The 17,329-nt window shown below is 42.9% G+C and overlaps 1 protein-coding gene across 3 annotated transcripts in view; it reads right to left on the bottom strand.

The window, feature by feature from the left end:
- NID2 (nidogen 2) overlaps positions 1-17,329 on the bottom strand; it is a 97,542-nt gene that overhangs the window by 2,254 nt on the left and 77,959 nt on the right. For all 3 annotated transcript variants that reach the window (XM_004454082.5, XM_004454083.4, XM_012523536.4), the window contains exons 14-18: positions 8,094-8,315; positions 7,166-7,335; positions 4,799-4,928; positions 4,157-4,328; positions 1,340-1,497 (exon numbers count right to left, since the gene is read on the bottom strand). In XM_004454082.5, coding sequence (XP_004454139.2) covers positions 1,340-1,497; positions 4,157-4,328; positions 4,799-4,928; positions 7,166-7,335; positions 8,094-8,315 — 852 coding nt within the window. The remainder of the gene's footprint in view (positions 1-1,339; positions 1,498-4,156; positions 4,329-4,798; positions 4,929-7,165; positions 7,336-8,093; positions 8,316-17,329) is intronic.

Below are 17,329 nucleotides of genomic sequence, written 5' to 3'. Positions count from 1 at the left end.
AATTATTAACTTTTTTGGACAACAGAGTTGCATTTACTGAAATCTGGCTAAGTTTTCCCCAAAGTAGGGCATTAGAACTAAACATTTTTATAATTCACATAAATCTTAGCTCATAAATTATTGTAAACATGACATCTGGGTAACTATTTTACCTTTGTAAGCAAAGTATGATAGCCAAGGAGCTTCTAAGAGCCTTTTTTTTTTTTTTTTTGAGGTACTGGGGATTAAACCTGGGCCCTCATATGTATCAAGCTGATGCCCAATCACTGAGTCACGTCAGCTTCCTTGTGGTGTTTTTTTTTTTTCTTCTCCCCATTTGTTTTGCTTGTTAGTTTTTTTTGTTTTTTGTTTTCCAAGAGGCACTGGGAACCCAACCAGGACCTCCCATGTGGGAAGCAGGTGCTCAACTGCTTAAGCCACATCCGCTTCCCCAAGGCAACAAAATTCTTGAATATTTTTTAAAGGGTATATTATTTTCCAGGTAGGAAAAAAAAAACAACTAATTTTGATAACATGGCTCATATTTTTCAGTGTAGTTTTGGCCAATGTAAAGAAAGTCTTAAAAATTTTGCAATACCTAAACAATTGGAGAATTTCTGAGTTTCATATTTTTCATCGATCCCAGATTTAAATTTCAGATATTTTTGAAAATTGTAACTATTGTGGATAACAGTTGAAACATTTGCATCATAACTTTTATTAGATTATAAATTCTTCAAGAACATTCTTTTCATGTTCTTCAGTATAGAATTAGACATGAAGTATCCCTTTAGTTGTGCTAATAATGAAAAGTACAAATAGATAACCTGCGTAGAAGCAACCCAGATTTATTACTTGAAGGAAGCTATTCTGCCATATCACTTTTCAAAGAATATCTCAGCATAATGGCATACTATAATAATAGTAAAGTAATGGATATTTAAAAATAAATTACATGGGCAAAGGAAAAAAAAAAAACAGAAAAAGATAACCTCTTGTTCATTTATCTAAGTTAGTTAATTCAACAGTGGCTAGTATTTCTTGTTAGCTCTTAAAAAGTATGCCAGGTACTCATGTAGGGGAAGGACAAAGCACTACAAAAATGAGTTGGGCATAGTACTAGCTCTTAAACTTACCAGCTAATTCTACACTGAGCATCCATATCCCACAAAATTCATTATAAGGAATCATTGCAAAATGTTCTTTAATAAAAGTTTACAAACCAAAGCTGTGGTGTTATAGATTTATTTAAGCCAAAAGATTTAAATGTTGGGCTTTGTTTTTGCAGGAAAATCTGCCCTAGTGCTCATACCCACTGTATGAAGGAGTTAACCTATTAGCCTTCTTCCAGAAATATTACCTGCATCTGCCCAGCAAAGCAGTTTGGAGAAGGGGTCAAAGGTTAGACCATTGGGTAGTCCAATGTCTTTATTCACCAGAATTCTTCTGTTTTCTCCATCCAAAGATGACATTTCAATTTTAGGAGCTTCTCGATTCCAGTCTGTCCAGTACAAGTTGCTGTGGATAAATAAATAAATCAAGATTGTATAGCTTATTTGTCCTGTACAGCCTGTAGTAGGCATTATCTAGAATGGCCCTTAATTATCTGCATCTTCTGGTATTTACACCCTTTAGCGGCCCCCATAAGTGTGGGCTGGATTTAGTGATTTGATTCTAGCAAATAGAATGGCAGAGGTGATAAGATGTGCCTTCTAGTTTTAGGTTTCAAAAAGACTGTGGCTTCTTTCTTGGCTGCTTGCTCTCTCCCTTACTCACTCTGAAGGAGGCTAGCTGCCATGTTGCAAGCTATCCTACAAAGAGGCCCACGTGCTAAGGAACTGGTTTTTCTAGCCAACAGTCAGCAAGGACATGAGACCCTTGAGTGTGCTTGGAAGTGGATCCTCCCCAAGTCAAGACTTGAGGTGACTGCAGCCTCAGCTAATACCTTAATTGCAGCTTTGTGAGACTCGGAGCCAGAGGTACCCAGCTAATCTGTGCCTACATTCCTGATCCACAGAAACTGAAAGATGATGTTTGTTAAGTTGCTAAAGTTTGGGGCAGTTTGTGACACAGCAGTAGATAAATTGACACAGCCATATTCCACTTTTACCTGCATCACATGGTTTTCTAACATGGTTGTGACTTTGTGGAAGGAGTCATTTTGTCTAAGTCCCTATCAAATTCTTGCTTCTGAGACACCCCTGACTCAAGGTGCCCACAAACCCCTTGATTTGTTGACTTCTTAAATTGGATCTTGGGCCTGGAGTCCAAAGAAATAGTTCCTAAGAATGATTTAGCTATAGGAGCCATGGAAGTTGTTGAGACCTGGGCCAGGGATTTGAGAGGGAAGTTGTTTTCTTGTATTTTTTTCTTTCAAGGAAATTGCTGTTTGACACTTATGGAAGGGGAATCTCAGTGGTCCTGTACCTAGTACCCAGGGGTAGAGGCACTCAAGTGAGGCGTTTTACCTTTTAAATACCTTATTAAAAATGTTAAAAACTAATTTAAAAAACATATCTAGAAAACAGTATGCTCCCTTTAATTGAAAATGGGTTTAAAGCAATTTTTATAAAGCACCATTTTTAGCAGAATGAAGATGCTTTAGATGAATCACCTTAGCTACAGAGAAGCCCAGTGAGAGGAAAGAGGAAGAGATCATGGTTTCCCCTGCCATGAACTTCATGTCTTATACCCAACAAATGAAACAGGAAAGCTAAGAAGAGCAGGAAGCCAGAAAGCAGTTTCCACTTCATGCTAAAGGAGAGGCAGCCAGAGGGTTGAGCTTGATTTATCACTTGTGCCTCATCTCCTTCCTCAAGATGACTTAAGATTGTTGAAAACAATGAGAAAATTAAGGAAAAGGTTCACACAGATACACATTTGGTGTAAATTAACTGAGTTGCGAATTGCTTAAAGAATGCAGTAAGGATAAAATCTATGGAACGTGAATGAGAAACGCCCAGGAAGGCATAATGGCTATTCAGCTAAGCAGCTAAGGAATATTTTAGTCATATGTTGCCTTCAAACCTGGGTTAAGGAGAGTTGCTGACATCCAGGTCGCAGAATAGGAAGGGAATGACACTTAGCCCAGGAGTTTGTTTTCATTAAAAATCTTTTAAAAGTTCTTTAGCATTTATTTTTATCTGTTTTGGTAAGAAACCACGTTCTACTTTCATATTTAAGTTCAAGGCTATGATCTGCTCAGAAGTGTGCCTTTTCCTCAGACTCTGAAGCACATGACCAAGGTATCACTGCTCTGAACTGGCAGTTTCCCTGGTTTCAGCTAAAATGCCATGAGGAAATAAGGATCCTCCTACATGTCAGAAAGGCAAACCTATCAAAGGAGATGCATTTTATTTAAGAGTTATTAATTCTTATGGCTAAGTCCGCTGGACTCAAGGAAAATACACTCCTCAATGTATAGAACCCAATGTTCAAAATCACCTTTGAGTTTTTCCATTAAAATATTTGAGGCAAAACCAGTTTGTTGAAAATTAAAACTGATGGTTTTATTTACTCTTTTGTAGGGCTTCTCTGGAATTTCCTTTGATAGGAACTAAAGTTTCTCAAGGTATAAAAATTCTCTCTGGTTCTAACAAGTATGAGAACACTGACCAAGTCTATAAGTCCCAGTTGATGACCTTAGCAGTTATCACAGACAGGAAAAAAATTTCACTTGACTTTTGCTACAGTAGAAATCAGTCCGGAGAAGACAGACCTCAGATGTCCGAGTTTTGGTTATTCTCTCCGTTCAGTAGAGATAAACCCTATGAGGTTTCCAAATGCATAGAAGGAGATCCACCTCAAGAGAGACCTTGCCTGATCATCTGATTTAAAGTAGCCCCCAGTCACTCAGTATTCTTTCTGGATTCTCTGCATAGCATATCACAGCCTAATACTTTTCTTGTTTATTTGCTAATTTACTGTCTTACTGCCTAACAGGGTATAAGTCCCGTGAACGAAGAGACCCTGTCTTTGCCTGGAATAGTGCCTGACACCCATTAAATACTCAATTATTTGTAGTAGATAATACATATTTAAATTAATAAATTTCATCTTTTACTCTCTTGTTCTGATCTCTCCCCTCACCGCCCCCCCCAAACACACACTGCCTTTAAAATCTGAGCTTCAAATCAGGATATATGGGTAACAGGAGAAGTAGGAAAGCGCAGCTGACCCTCTGACTGGATCCACAGCGATGGCGCGAGGATTCACTAGATCTGTGTGGAAGAGAACCTTGCGCTCAGAGCCATCCAGCCTGGCACGCTCTATCTTATCCAGGCCACTGTCCGTCCAGTACATTGTTCTACGGAAGTAGTCGATGACCAGTCCTTCAGGGCTTATCAGGCCTGGAAATAAAGCAGAGGCAGGGCTGGAGCATTTGCAGGGTGTGAAAGGTGACCTGGAAGCAGAGAGGTCTACTATGTTTGAACAGTGTATTTTAAAAAAAAAAAGTCCTGAGATCTCTTAAGTGCCAAGAGTCAGATTAATTAGAGGACTTAATTATATTTTTCAGCCATCTCTAATTTCCTCTAGACTAGGGAGCAATTGTACCAGTGTTGGGCAGCATAAAGTATCTCCAAACTGAATTCTTACTTTGAGCCCTTACTTATGAAAGGCTCATAGATCTTCTACCACCACCTCTTTCTTTACATTTGAACATGTTTGTTTACAGAGTGCCTGGTCTTGTACAGCTCAATAAAATAACCTTTCCCAGTTAAATGAAAATAGAGGGGAGACTTTGGCATAAAATAGGCAAGAACTTGAATTCAGAAGAATCAAATAAAATGTGAAGCGTTTGTTGTATGAATCTGCTGACCTGAGTTAATGATTGTCTCCGGCTCTGCTCCTGGCTCCAGACTGGCACGGCTGATTGTTCGTCCAGCAACATCTGTCCAGTATACCATCCTTTCCCGGCAGTCATAGTCAATTCCCACGACTATGGAGCCCTTCATGGACCAAAACAGAGAATTGCAACAGGAATCCTTGAATTTCACCTGAGTTCATGTTCAAGAGCCTCACTCATGCATGGCTGCAGTGAGCACCTGGGCTGCGGTCTTCTGGGCAGCCAAGCAGAGTGCGCAGACACGGGGGCTATGGAGACCGACTTCTGAGGGTCAAAGCCAGGGTCACTGTGTGACTTCAGGTACTTAATCTCTCTGTGCCTTGGTTTCCTCGTTTGCAAAATGAGGATAATAATTACCTATTTCATATGGTTGCTATAAAAATTAGCATCAATGCCTGTAAAATACCCTAATCAGGAATTAAAACCAGGAAGCTCTCAGTAAGTGCTATTACTATTGGCAGTCAAAAGTAATTTCATGAGAAAAAATTTAGTACCTTCAGTTACCAGAGGACACAATTTAGTAAAAAGTCCTTAATATTTTACTGAGCAAAACTGTGATCCCTTTCAAATGCTAAAATTTGCCAATATGTGCCAACCCAAGATACCCTCCCTTCTTTGAATATGATGAGAGAGCTTTCTCCCCCACCTGAGGTGTGGTCACCCATACCCTCACTCTTGCTTCCAACTACAAAGCAAAGCAATTCTTAGGTTGTACTTGTGTAAAAAAGAAAAAGTCTGTAATCCAATGGGTTAAGGAGCTGGGGAATAGTGATTGCCCAACCTCTGATTAGGGAGGACAATTCTCCTTTATTGGAGAGGAGTTCTAAACAAATGACAAAGTCTTTTTAAAAGTGCTGAGTCTGGGTTCTTTGTTTCCACAACTGCTTCATTCAGTTTCCAACCCATACATCTGAGCTGAGTGCCCTGAGAGGCCCAGCAGATGTGCAGAGCCATCATCAAGAGGCAGTCTGAGGTTCACGCTGTCACAAGAGCCTCCTGGCATTTGGCTCCACATAGTCTTCAGGGACAGTAGTCGGCACAGGAAATACTATGTGAAGCAGGATTGGGCTCCTTTGGAAGACAGAGCAGTTTATATGGGGGGACCTGAAGGCTGATTACAATTTTGGTTGAATATTAAAACAGTCTGCTATCCCAGGCAGGAGTGCACATCCATCCGTGTGGGCTTCCATCAACCCAGGGAATTATGGGTTTCATTAACCCATTAATTTCTAGAATTCAAAATTTAATGGAGGCAAGAGTCCCAGTTTAAGTAAATTTCCCAAAGACGTGTTTATAATCCAAGTCCCATTTCATTCAGTTTCACCACCACCACTCCACCCCCATCAAGGGCACTTTCAGAAATATAATTAAGCCATGTGACATCAAGCTTGAATAAATAGATGGTTAGCTTGAGCTGATGGCTATTTTTAAATTTCTAACTTCTACAGAAACATTTACAACACAGCATGCTAGTGTTTGCTGGGGGGTGGGGGGCAACTTGACTCTTAAAAAAGAAAAAAAACTTTCTGGACACTGGCTGCTTTTAAATATTTAAACATTTCTGGAGCCTGATATGGAGTTAGCTCATTAGCAGAAATAAATATAAACATGAACACAGTTCATGTGCTGTTCTTATGGCTTAGCAAGTATCTGGGTCATGAAGTTTAGAAATGGAATCAACTTTCCATTGTAAATGTCAATGGGATACCTTTCTGGTATCTTGGCAATAGGGGCCTGCTGGTTCAGGAAGCAGCAAGCAAAACCCCCTGGGAAAGCTCAGCCCACTCCTTCCTCTCCCAGCATCATCCTCTCTTCAAATCTTTATCTATAAAGGAGTCAGGGTAGATAAGGAAAGAGGTTGGTCCAACTGACAACCAAATGTGAAGGGAGGGAACTGCCACCGTGAGGCAATCCACTGAATCTGATAAACGGATTTCCACAACTGATCATCGAAACCACGCCTTCTGGCTGGTCATCCTGTAGTTTTGCTTTCCATAGTCTCTGGAGATGTCTCTGACATGGAGAGAACTCTGGGGACTTTGGTTAAGAGTCTATCAATTCTCCTTTGGGTCACCCTACTGCTTCTGTATCCTGACCACTCAAATTCCTTTGCCACACATTTGAAGCCGCATAAACCAATTGAAAAGGAGCAGCCTTGGTCAGTCAGACTTGGCTCCTAACAGTCCCACTTTCTGCAGGGGGGAGACCCATAAATATAGACTGCAGCTTAGAGGCCTCCTAGGCCTCCCCTCCACCGCATTACCTTGCCCCGTGAGCGGTTCTCACGGAGCCTTCGCTTCCCCCGCCCCCACATGCAGCCCACCCCAGAATCCACTTTACATGCAGTGACAGCAGGGTCTTGGCCGCATCCTTCTGAAGCCTCGTGCCATTAAGAGGCAGGTAGCCAATCTGCTGGCCCTGGGCATAGAGCAGGAAGGTGCCCACAGACGGAGGGGTCACATCGGGACGGGGAGTCGGCCTGACTGTGGGTGGAGCAACTGTGGGTATACCTGCAGAGGGAAAAAGTGGGGTGTAAGGACAAGAGAGGAAAGGAAACGGGGGAGGGTGTGGGGGAGGGAGGGAAGGTACTTTCCCACGCATGGGGCCTCCAAAGACATCAAAAGTTCTTCACGCTAGACAGATGTGTTCCAGATGTTCTCTAAAAAATTCTCATTTTTAGGTTTTAAAAAAGGATCAATTATGTAAATGTTGCCAATTGCTAGGGAGGAAGACAACAAAATAGTTCTCTCAGAACAAATCAGGTGTTTTTTTTGTTGTGTTTTAAAGGGAAAAATCAGAGCCAGTATTGTGTCAGCTTCTCTTTGGTCCCCAGAATGCTATGTGTCCCCTTTCACTCCAGTCTGGGGAAGGGGAGTAATTGTACATTGAACTGAATTCCAGATGTTCTAAGAACAGAAACTGCTAATAACAAACCCAAACATTAAAGCCAAATTGGGATCTTGGGTGCACTAAATTATTAGTCAACAGAGCAAATGAGAACAAAGCTGGAAACGGTACATTTGGCTTCAGCACCTACATTTCCTCTGAGAAAGCAGGAAGGTGCTGAATTTAATCCTTAGAGCTCAGTGCCACCTGGCTGAACTCTAGGACTCACCTGATTTGGGGGAGCTGCCATATCTCATTACTGCTCCCGTTAGAGCTGCTGACCCCTTACTTCCCCACCTTCTTGCACAGCTGGCAGCTTCCCTACAGAGAAACCCCTCGGGATGCAGTGAGGTGGGTGGGTTCTGACTCCAGGGATGCTTACATGCAGGGGTGGTTCCTGGCTGGGAGCGAGTGCCTGGCACCTCTCTGCCATCTTTATCCACACACCAGCAGAAGTCACTCTTCCCATGGCACTGCAGGGGGTTGAACTGGCCGAGGTCGTCACAATGGGGCACGTACTGGTCATCCCGGGGTGACCCGCCATAGTGCTCCAGCAGGCTCTTCCTCCAGTGCTCGCAGACGGTCTGGGGCCTCTGGGTGGGCTCTGAGAAGAGGGAGAGGAAAGCCTTCGACTCGCAGCCTAGGTCAGAATGCATGATGCTCAAGAACCCCGTGCCTGCCCCTGGCCTCTTTCACAGAAGGCTTAGACAAGCCCAAGGAAAGGTGCCCTAAGTTCCTCAGTTCTCTACGGAAATCAGGAGAAAGGGCCAGGGAGATTTGTTACCCAGGCCCAGAAAACAAAGAGCAGAGCTGAGATGAGAGGTGTCGGGTTCCCTCGGCCTGCGAAGGGCATGGCCTCCCTGAGGGCAGGAGAGGCCCACGCCACCATCCTGCTGGGGCCGGGCATTCTTCAGGAACTCAGTGGCCTACGTGATGCTTAAAGCCAATTTTAATTTTTTCCCACTTGCTTCAAGCCCAGGACCTGCTTCTAAAGAGGGCTATCTTGGGACTTCTGAGAGACCAATATGCATCTTAGAAAGTATTTACTGAGTGCCGTACTTATCTCAGTATCTGCACGTTGGAAAACTACACTGAGTACAAATAAAACTTACTGATAATTAGTGTGTGCGTGAGCATAGTGGAGGTGGTGGTTAGCAACTTCAAGCTGACTCTGAGGGAAGTACATGTGGCTCAAGCCCTTGGTGGCCGCCTACCACATGGGAGGTCTGGGGTTCGGGTTCCGGTGCCTCCTAAAGAAGACTAGCAAGACAAAGCTGATGCAACATGATGACGCAACAAGATGACGACAACGAGAGACACAACAAGCAGGGAGCCGAGGTGGCTCTAATAATTGGGCACCTCCTTCCCACATGCGTGGTCCCAGGTTTGGTACCTGATGCTGCCTAAAAAGATGACGAACAGACACAGAGAGCAGACAGTGAGCACAAATCAATGGGGGCGGCGGGGAAGAGGGAGAGAAATCAAAATTTAAAAACCCCACCACAGCTGGCTTTGACACCCTCATTCCTAGAATTCCTTTGGCCACCCTGCTTCTGGGATTATCTCAGAACTGAAGGCTTTTCTGCTGGCTCCAGCTTCCTGCCACTTTGCTCTGCGCTGCCCCGTTCTCCAGCGTCCTCCTTCCCCTCCCTCACAGCTCAGCACCGCAGTGAAACTGCCTGTGAGTTTCTCAGGCGGAGCAGTCTGGCTCCCTGCAGTTTTCTCCCAGACCGCTTTCACAGGGCTCGTGAGGTTCTGTGTCCAACATAGATGATTCTGCCTGAAAGGATCTGGCCACAGAATTCTCTGTGGAAATGACTTTTTCACTGACTTATGACACTAATACCTGAAGAAGCGTAAGTGAAAAAACAGGGCTTCTCCTTCCTGTATAATTCCTGCAATTCAAAGCCGGTGGTCTCCAGACTCATATATCCAAGCACTCACTTGACGTCATCATTTGGATGTCTAATAGGAATCTCCAAATAAAACTAACAAGAACTCGGCTCCTGCTTTCCTCAAACCTGCTCCTCCCCAATCTTTTTCGTAACAGTAGATAGCACCTCCATTTTCCCACTGCTCAGGCCCAAAACCTTGAAGTCACCCTTGACTCTTTCTCCTCTCACCACAACTATGTCAAGAAATCCTGTCAGCTCCATCTGAGGGTCACTGAGGCCAGTGGACCCAGGGGTCCTCCTTCCATGGAGTTCCTCCACCTTCACCTCCTGGACGCAGAAGTGAGCTCCTCCATGGTCAGTTCCGCTGGAACTTCAGGGATTTTTTTGACTTCCAGGGACACACCCAAAATATGGGATGGACTTTCTCAAAAAAAGTTCAAATTTGCTCTCAGCATAAAAGAAAGTGCTGCTACTTAAGAGACTATACTTATACTCAAAAGTTGAAATGATCATATGACATTTCTCAAGCCAATTTGTTTATATATTAAGCTTAATGTCATTTCCTGGTATTGTTCTTTCTAAATTATGTATTACTGTGATTTAATAATACAGAGTTTAGTAATGAGACTTTTAAAAGTCAACAGCAGGGGAAGCAGATGTGGGTCAAGTGATTGGGCTCCTGTCTACCACATGGGAGGTCCCTGGTTTGGTTCCTGGTGCCTCCTAAAGAAGACAGTGAACTGGGTGACAGGCAGGTGTGGTGAGCTGATGCCACAAGATGCCACAACAAGAGACACGGGGAGGAAAACATAATTAGAGACACAACAAAGCAGGGAGTGGGGGTGGCTCACCGATTCCCTCCGTATTGGAGGTCCTGGGGTTGGCTCCCAGTGCCTCCTAAAGAAACAAGGAAGACAAACAGACACAGCAAGTGCAAAACAATGAGGGCAGGGGGAGAAATAAATAAAATAAATTTTAAAAAAAGTCAACAGCAAGGATTGTGGGAAAATGGTAGAAAAAGAACCTTCAGGCATCAGTCCCTCCTTCAAAATAGCTATTGACAGGCAGGAACTATCCTAGTCAACCACTTTGGAACTCCAGAGTGTAGGGGAACATTGTGCAGCATCCAGGGAGGAACGGGAGGAGGAGGCTGGTAAACCGATAAAGTGAGTTTCATCCTCCCTGAAGCAGCCCCAGCCTGGAGGCTGGCAGCAGTAGGAACTGGATACTGCTTCTGGCTCAGCTTGCTGGTGCCAGGTTGGGACAGAAAGATCTAGTCCTCCACCAAACTGTCTTCCACAAGGGCTGCAGTTATGCTTATGCATGTCTCAGCAGGATCTCCTTAACTGCCACTGTGAACAGTGCCTCAAACAGCAGGGCTCCTGGGCTCTAGAGATACCTAGATACTATGGGCAGGGCAGGCAAGCACAGGAATTTGGCACCCTGTCAGTGGGCTTTACTTTGGAATTTATGCTCCCCAGTGTAACAGAGTTAAATTCATTTATAATTTTCCTACACATAACTCTTCTGCCCCTTTTATTTGAACCTATAATTAGCACTCTACTTGTTAAATGTGTGTCCCAGAGAGGTAAATCCTTGGACTGTTCGTATGCCTGTTGAGCCCTGAATCTCAGCAGAGTTGCAACACCTCTCCCAGGACAACCAACAAAAGGATGATGATGGACTACACCCATCCCCCAAAAAACAAAAGTATCTAAAACTGCAAGCAAGAGCAGTTCCATCTACCCGCCCCATGGGATCTAAATGCCCCCTCTCAATTAGAAACAGAGTGGGTACCACCATCCCCAAATCCTCAAGATTGAGGAATGAACAAACATAAGGGGAGAATGCAACTATGGACTAAATTAAACTTATATGAGTATTCTGGCTATGGAAGCAGTTGTATCACTGATATGAAGGTAGTGGCCATCAGAGGTTCTGAGGGGAGGGAAAGGGAAAGATAGGTGTAACATGGGGCATTTTGGGAACATTGGAATTGTCTTGCATGGCACTGCAGTAATGGATACAGGCCATTATACATTTTCCCAAAACCTATAAAATTGTGCAGTGCAAAATGTAAGCTATAATGTGAACCATAGATCATGATTAGTAGAAATGCATCGATATGTATTCATCAATTGTAACAATGTACCACATTAATGAAAGATGTTAATGGAGGAAAGCGTGGGAGGGGGAGGGAGTGGGGTATATGGGGATCCCCTATATTTTTGATGCAACATTTATGTAATCTAAAGCTTCTTTTAAAAAAAACAAAACAAAGAAAAAAACAAAAAAACAAACAAACAAAAAAAACAAACTAGCACTCCAAACTCTGCAGATGGCCTGGTCTGATCCCAGATCTCTGAGGATGGCCATGTTCCACTCCCCTGCCACAAAGGTGACAAAGGAATCTTAAAGACAGTAGCCTTCCTCCAAACTATGGAAAACAGTTAAAGGGGCAACATTAACTGGACAAGTGCTGAATTAAGAAAAAGCAGCTTCAAAAGCCATGAAGAACACCTGGCAGGACCTTGCTGGCCCCTCTTCCACCCCTCCACAAAGCCTGCCCTCCCCTTGTGGCTCGCTGCCCTTGTTCCAGAGGGCACCTGTGTGCATTCCGGGGTGTGGGTATGTCAGCGCCAGTCTATCAGGTGAAAGTCTGAGAATGTAAGGGAGAACCTGTCTCAGTTCCCCTCCCAGTGTTTGTCCTGAGAGCAGAGAAGCCACTTACAGAAAGCTGGGACAATGTGAGAAACAAGTTGAAATGGCCTAGGGCAAAGTACTACCTGCATTAAGTCATTGGAAAGAGCACCCAGGAGGGGGTGGAGGCCTGTTTCAAAGGGAGCAGAGGGGGCATAAACTGAAACTCCCGTGGACTGTAAATAGGAAAATCCTGGGTCCTCCAGCAAGCACAGGTCCAGGAGAAGCAGCAGGCTCCCCAGCTCCGATTCCACACAGACCCAGGTGAGAGAGGACCCTACACTTCCCACTTGCCTTGGATTGGTCTGCTTGGTAGGAGGGCTAAGTTCTGAAGGAGACCACCAGCCAAAAAGAGCCAATTTGCTACAAGATTGAAAACTGCTTTCTGCCTTGGTTTGTTCATTTTGATTAGCTCCTTGCATTTAAGACAATCTCTGTCATAGCACTAGTTGAACACAAACTTAAAAGAGCCCAGAAACTAAATTCCAGAGTTAACCCTTTAAATAGTACAATGTACAGTGTGCAGCAAAAGACTACAAATCAAACAAAGAAACAGGAAATTATGGCCCATCCAAATGAACAAGAGAATAAAGAAAGATCTGGAAGTCATCAATGAAGAGGATCAAACTTTGGACTTCCCAGGGACTTTAAAATAATGATCTTTGGGAAGGGAGTGTGGATCAAGCAATTGGGCTCCTGCCTACGACATGGGAGTTCCATGGTTTAGTTCCCGGTGTCCCCTGGAGAGGACAGGAGCTGGTGGATGGGCAGGCACAGCGAGCTGACACGACAAGATGATGCAAGAGGGGGCAAGAGGAAAAACATAACAAAAGACACAACAAAGCAGGGAGCAGAGGTGGCTTAAGTGATTAGGCACCTCCCTTCCACAGCGGAGGTCCTGGGTTCAGTTCCCTGTGCCTCCTAAAGAAACAAAAGAAGATGAACAGACACAACAAGTGCAAAACAACCAAAGGGCGGGGAGAGATAAATAAGTAAAATAAATCTTTAAAAAAAAAAAAATTCTTAATATGTTCAAGGAGAAAAAGGAAAACACAGAGAAGTATCTAAATGATAAGAGGAAAACAATGAATGAATACAGGAATCTCTCTAGAGAAAATACTGAAGTTGAGGAACACAATAACTGAAATGAAAATTTTTCTAGATGGTTTCAACAACAGTTTGGAATTGGCAGAAGAAAAAATCAGTGAACTCAAAGACAAGACAACTGAAAGAATTCAGGCTGAGGAGCAGAAAGATAAAAGAATAAAAAAGAATGAACAGGGGAAACGGACTTTGGCCCAGTGGTTAGGGCATCCGTCTACCATATGGGAGGTCCGCGGTTCAAACCCCGGGCCTCCTTGACCCGTGTGGAGCTGGCCATGCGCAGCGCTGATGCGCGCAAGGAGTGCTGTGCCACGCAAGGGTGTCCCCCGCGTGGGGGAGCCCCACGCGCAAGGAGTGCGCCCGTGAGGAAAGCCGCCCAGTGTGAAAAGAAAGAGCAGCCTGCCCAGGAATGGCGCCGCCCACACTTCCCGTGCCGCTGACGACAACAGAAGCGGACAAAGAAACAAGACGCAGCAAACAGACACCAAGAACAGACAACCAGGGGAGGGGGGGAAATTAAATAAATAAATAAATCTTTAAAAAAAAAGAATGAACGGAAGGACACGGATGAGGCTCAAGCAATTGGGCTCCCATCTACCATATAGGAAGTCCAGGGTTTGTTTCTGGGGTCCTCCCAGGCAAGGCAAGCTGGCCTGTGCAGCGAGCTGGCCTGAGTGGAGAGCTGGCCCACACGGGGTGCTGGCCCACACAGGAGTGCTAGTGCAGCAAGATGACACAACAAAAAGAGACACACAGGAGAGACACAGCAGACCAGGGAGCTGAGGGGGCGCAAGAGACTGAGCACCTGTCTTTCACTCCAGAAGGTCCCAGGGTCAACTCCTGGTGCTGCCTAAAGAAAAGACAAGCAGACACAGAAGAATGCACAGTGAATGGACACAGAGAGTAGACAACAGGGGGCAGGTGGGAATAAATAAAATAAATAAATCTTAAAAAAAAAAAAAGAATGAACAAGCCAAAGAGACACGTCAAGTATACCAATATACACAGAAGGAGAAAAGAGAGAGACAGAAGGAATATTTAAAGAAATGGCAAAAATACTTCCCATAATGAAAGGCATGAATATACACATTCAAGAATCCCCAAGAACACCAAACAGGGTAAATTCAAAGAGAACCATGCAATCAAATTATCTAATGCCAAAGACAAGGAAAGAGTTCTGAAAATTGCAAGAGAAAAGTAACAAGTTATATACAAGGAAATTCCAAGAAAATTAAGTATCGATTTCTCATCAGAAGCCATGGAGGCAAGAAGGCAGTGGTATAAAATATTTAAAGTGCTGAAAGAATATAATTGTTAACCAAGAATTTTATATCCAGCAAGATTTTCTTTAAAAAACAAGTGTGGGGAGTGAATGTGGCCCAAACAGTTGAGTGCGCACCTCCTACATGGGAGGTCCTGGGTTTGGTTCCCGGTGCCTCCTAAAAAAAAAAAAAAAAAAAAAAAATGAGCATAAAAAAAAAACCCAAGCAGATGAGCAAAAACAAAGAGGAAAAAAATGACAACAAGCAGAAAGAACAAAGACGAGCAAAACCGATGATGAGCAAACAGACGAGGGAGACATCCGGTGGTGGGGAATAAGTGTGAGATTAAGACATTTCCATATAAACATTTCCAGATGGGCCCTACAAGCAATGCTAAAGGAAGATCTTTATACTGAAAGGAAAAGACATGAGATAGTGAATCAAAGCAGCAAAAAGAAATAAAGACCTCTGAGATAAATGAAACCATATGGGAAATTATAAATGCCAGTACTATTGTATTATATTGTTTGTGGTGTAAGTCCACTTCTTGATTCACACAGGTGCTAAAATGAAAATGAATAAAAAGTATGATAAATTGATGTTTTGGGACACACAATATACAAAAAATATAGTTTGTAACAAGTTGGAATAAAAAGGGGGGGGGACAGGGGTATAGGAACAGTGTATGGATATATTGCTGAAGATAGTTGATATCAAATCAAATATGATAATTATAGGTTTAGGATGTTAAATCTCAACGCCATGGTACAAATGGTCTCAAAATGGTACAATACAAAAAGCCATATAAATATGGAGTAGACATCAACAGAAGAGTTGAGGATCAAAAAAGGTATAAGACTTACAAACAGGGAAGCAGATCTGGCTCAACTGATAGAGTGTCCATCTACCATATGGGAGGTCCAGGGTTCAAACCCAGGGCCTCCTGACCCGTGTGGTGAGCTGGCTCATGTGCAGTGCTGATGCGCACAAGGAGTGCCGTGCCATAGGGGAGCCCCGTGTGCAAGGAGTGCGCCCCGTAAGGAGAGCCACCCTGTGCAAAAAAAGCACAGCCTACCCAGAAGTGGCGCTGCACACATGGAGAGCTGATGCAGCAAGAACGCAACAAAAAGAGACACAGATTCCTGGGGTCATTGACAAGAATACAAGTGGACACGGAAAAGCACACAGTGAATGGACACAGAGAGCAAACAATGAGTGGGGGGGGAGGGAAGGGAGAGAAATAAAATAACAAATAAATCTTTTTTTTAAAAAAGACTTACAAACACAAAATACAAAATGGCAAAAGAAAGTGTTACATTATCAGTAGTTGCTTTCAGTGTAAATGGACTACACATCCCAGTCAAAAAGCAGAGAATGGAAGAATGGATAAAAACGTTTGACAACTCTATATTGTCTAGAAGAGACTCATGTTAAATTTAAAGACATAAGTAGGTTGAAGTGAATGGATGGCAAAAAAATATGCCAGGCAAGTAGTATCCAAAAGTGAGCTGGGGTAGCTATACAATATCAGATAAAATAGACTTTAAGTCAAAAACAAGAAGGGGGACAGAGGGAGTCATTATGTAATGGTAAAGGGGTCAATACAACAGAAAAACATAACAACCATAAATATAAATGCATCTAACAGCAGAGCCCCAAAATATATGAAACAAATGCTGAAGATTTGAAGGGAGAAAGAGACAATTTACATTAATAATACAAGACTTCAAAATGCCACTTTCAATAATAGAGTTTCTAGACAGAAGATCAGTAAGGAAATAGAAGAGATGAATGATACTATAAACCAGATAGAGCATATATATATATACACACACACACACACTCTGTATATATAACACAAATGACTACCTAAATAACATATATATATAAATAACATATATATAAATAAAACACTTCACCCAAAAGCAGCAGAATATGCATCATTCTTTAAGGCACATGGATCATTCTTCAGGACGGACCATATGTAACGTCAAAACACAATTCTCAAGAAAATAAAAAAATATTCAATTCATATAATGCAGGGGTGTTTAACAAGGTGTCTGTGAGCTTGAATTGAAATTCAAAAAACATTATTCTTGTGGAGATGTGTTGGTGTGACTGTGATATATTTATTATAATATACACAGTATAGTGTGGACTTAGTAGGGGTTCATGGTTTTCCCCTGCTGGCAAAGGGGTCCATGGAACAAAAAAGGTTAAGAACCCCTGATATAATGTTTTTTCTCTGACCATAATGGAATGAAGCTAGAAATCAATAATAGAGGGAGAAATGGAAAACTCACAAATATATGGAAATTAAACAATGTACTCTTAAGCAACCTAAGGGTCAAAGAAGAAATCATAAGGGAAATTAGGAAATATCTTGAAGCAAGTGAAAACAAAAATACAACATACTAAAACTTATGGAATGTAGCAAAGGCAGTGGTGAGAGGGAAATATATAGCCCTAAATGTTACATTAAAAAGGAAAAGGGAGCAGATGAAGCTCAAGTGATTGGGCACCTGCTTCCCAAGTATGGGGTCCTGGGTTCAACCCCTGTTACATCCTGGAAAAAAAAAAATTAAATCAAAGACTTTACCTCAAAACTAGAGGATCTAAAATAAGAACAAACTAAACCCAAAGCAAGCAGAAGGAAA

This window comes from Dasypus novemcinctus, chromosome 3 (genome assembly GCF_030445035.2).
Source record: "Dasypus novemcinctus isolate mDasNov1 chromosome 3, mDasNov1.1.hap2, whole genome shotgun sequence".
NCBI classification, from domain to species: Eukaryota; Metazoa; Chordata; class Mammalia; order Cingulata; family Dasypodidae; genus Dasypus; species Dasypus novemcinctus.
This window is presented reverse-complemented; position numbering and strand designations above follow the sequence as displayed.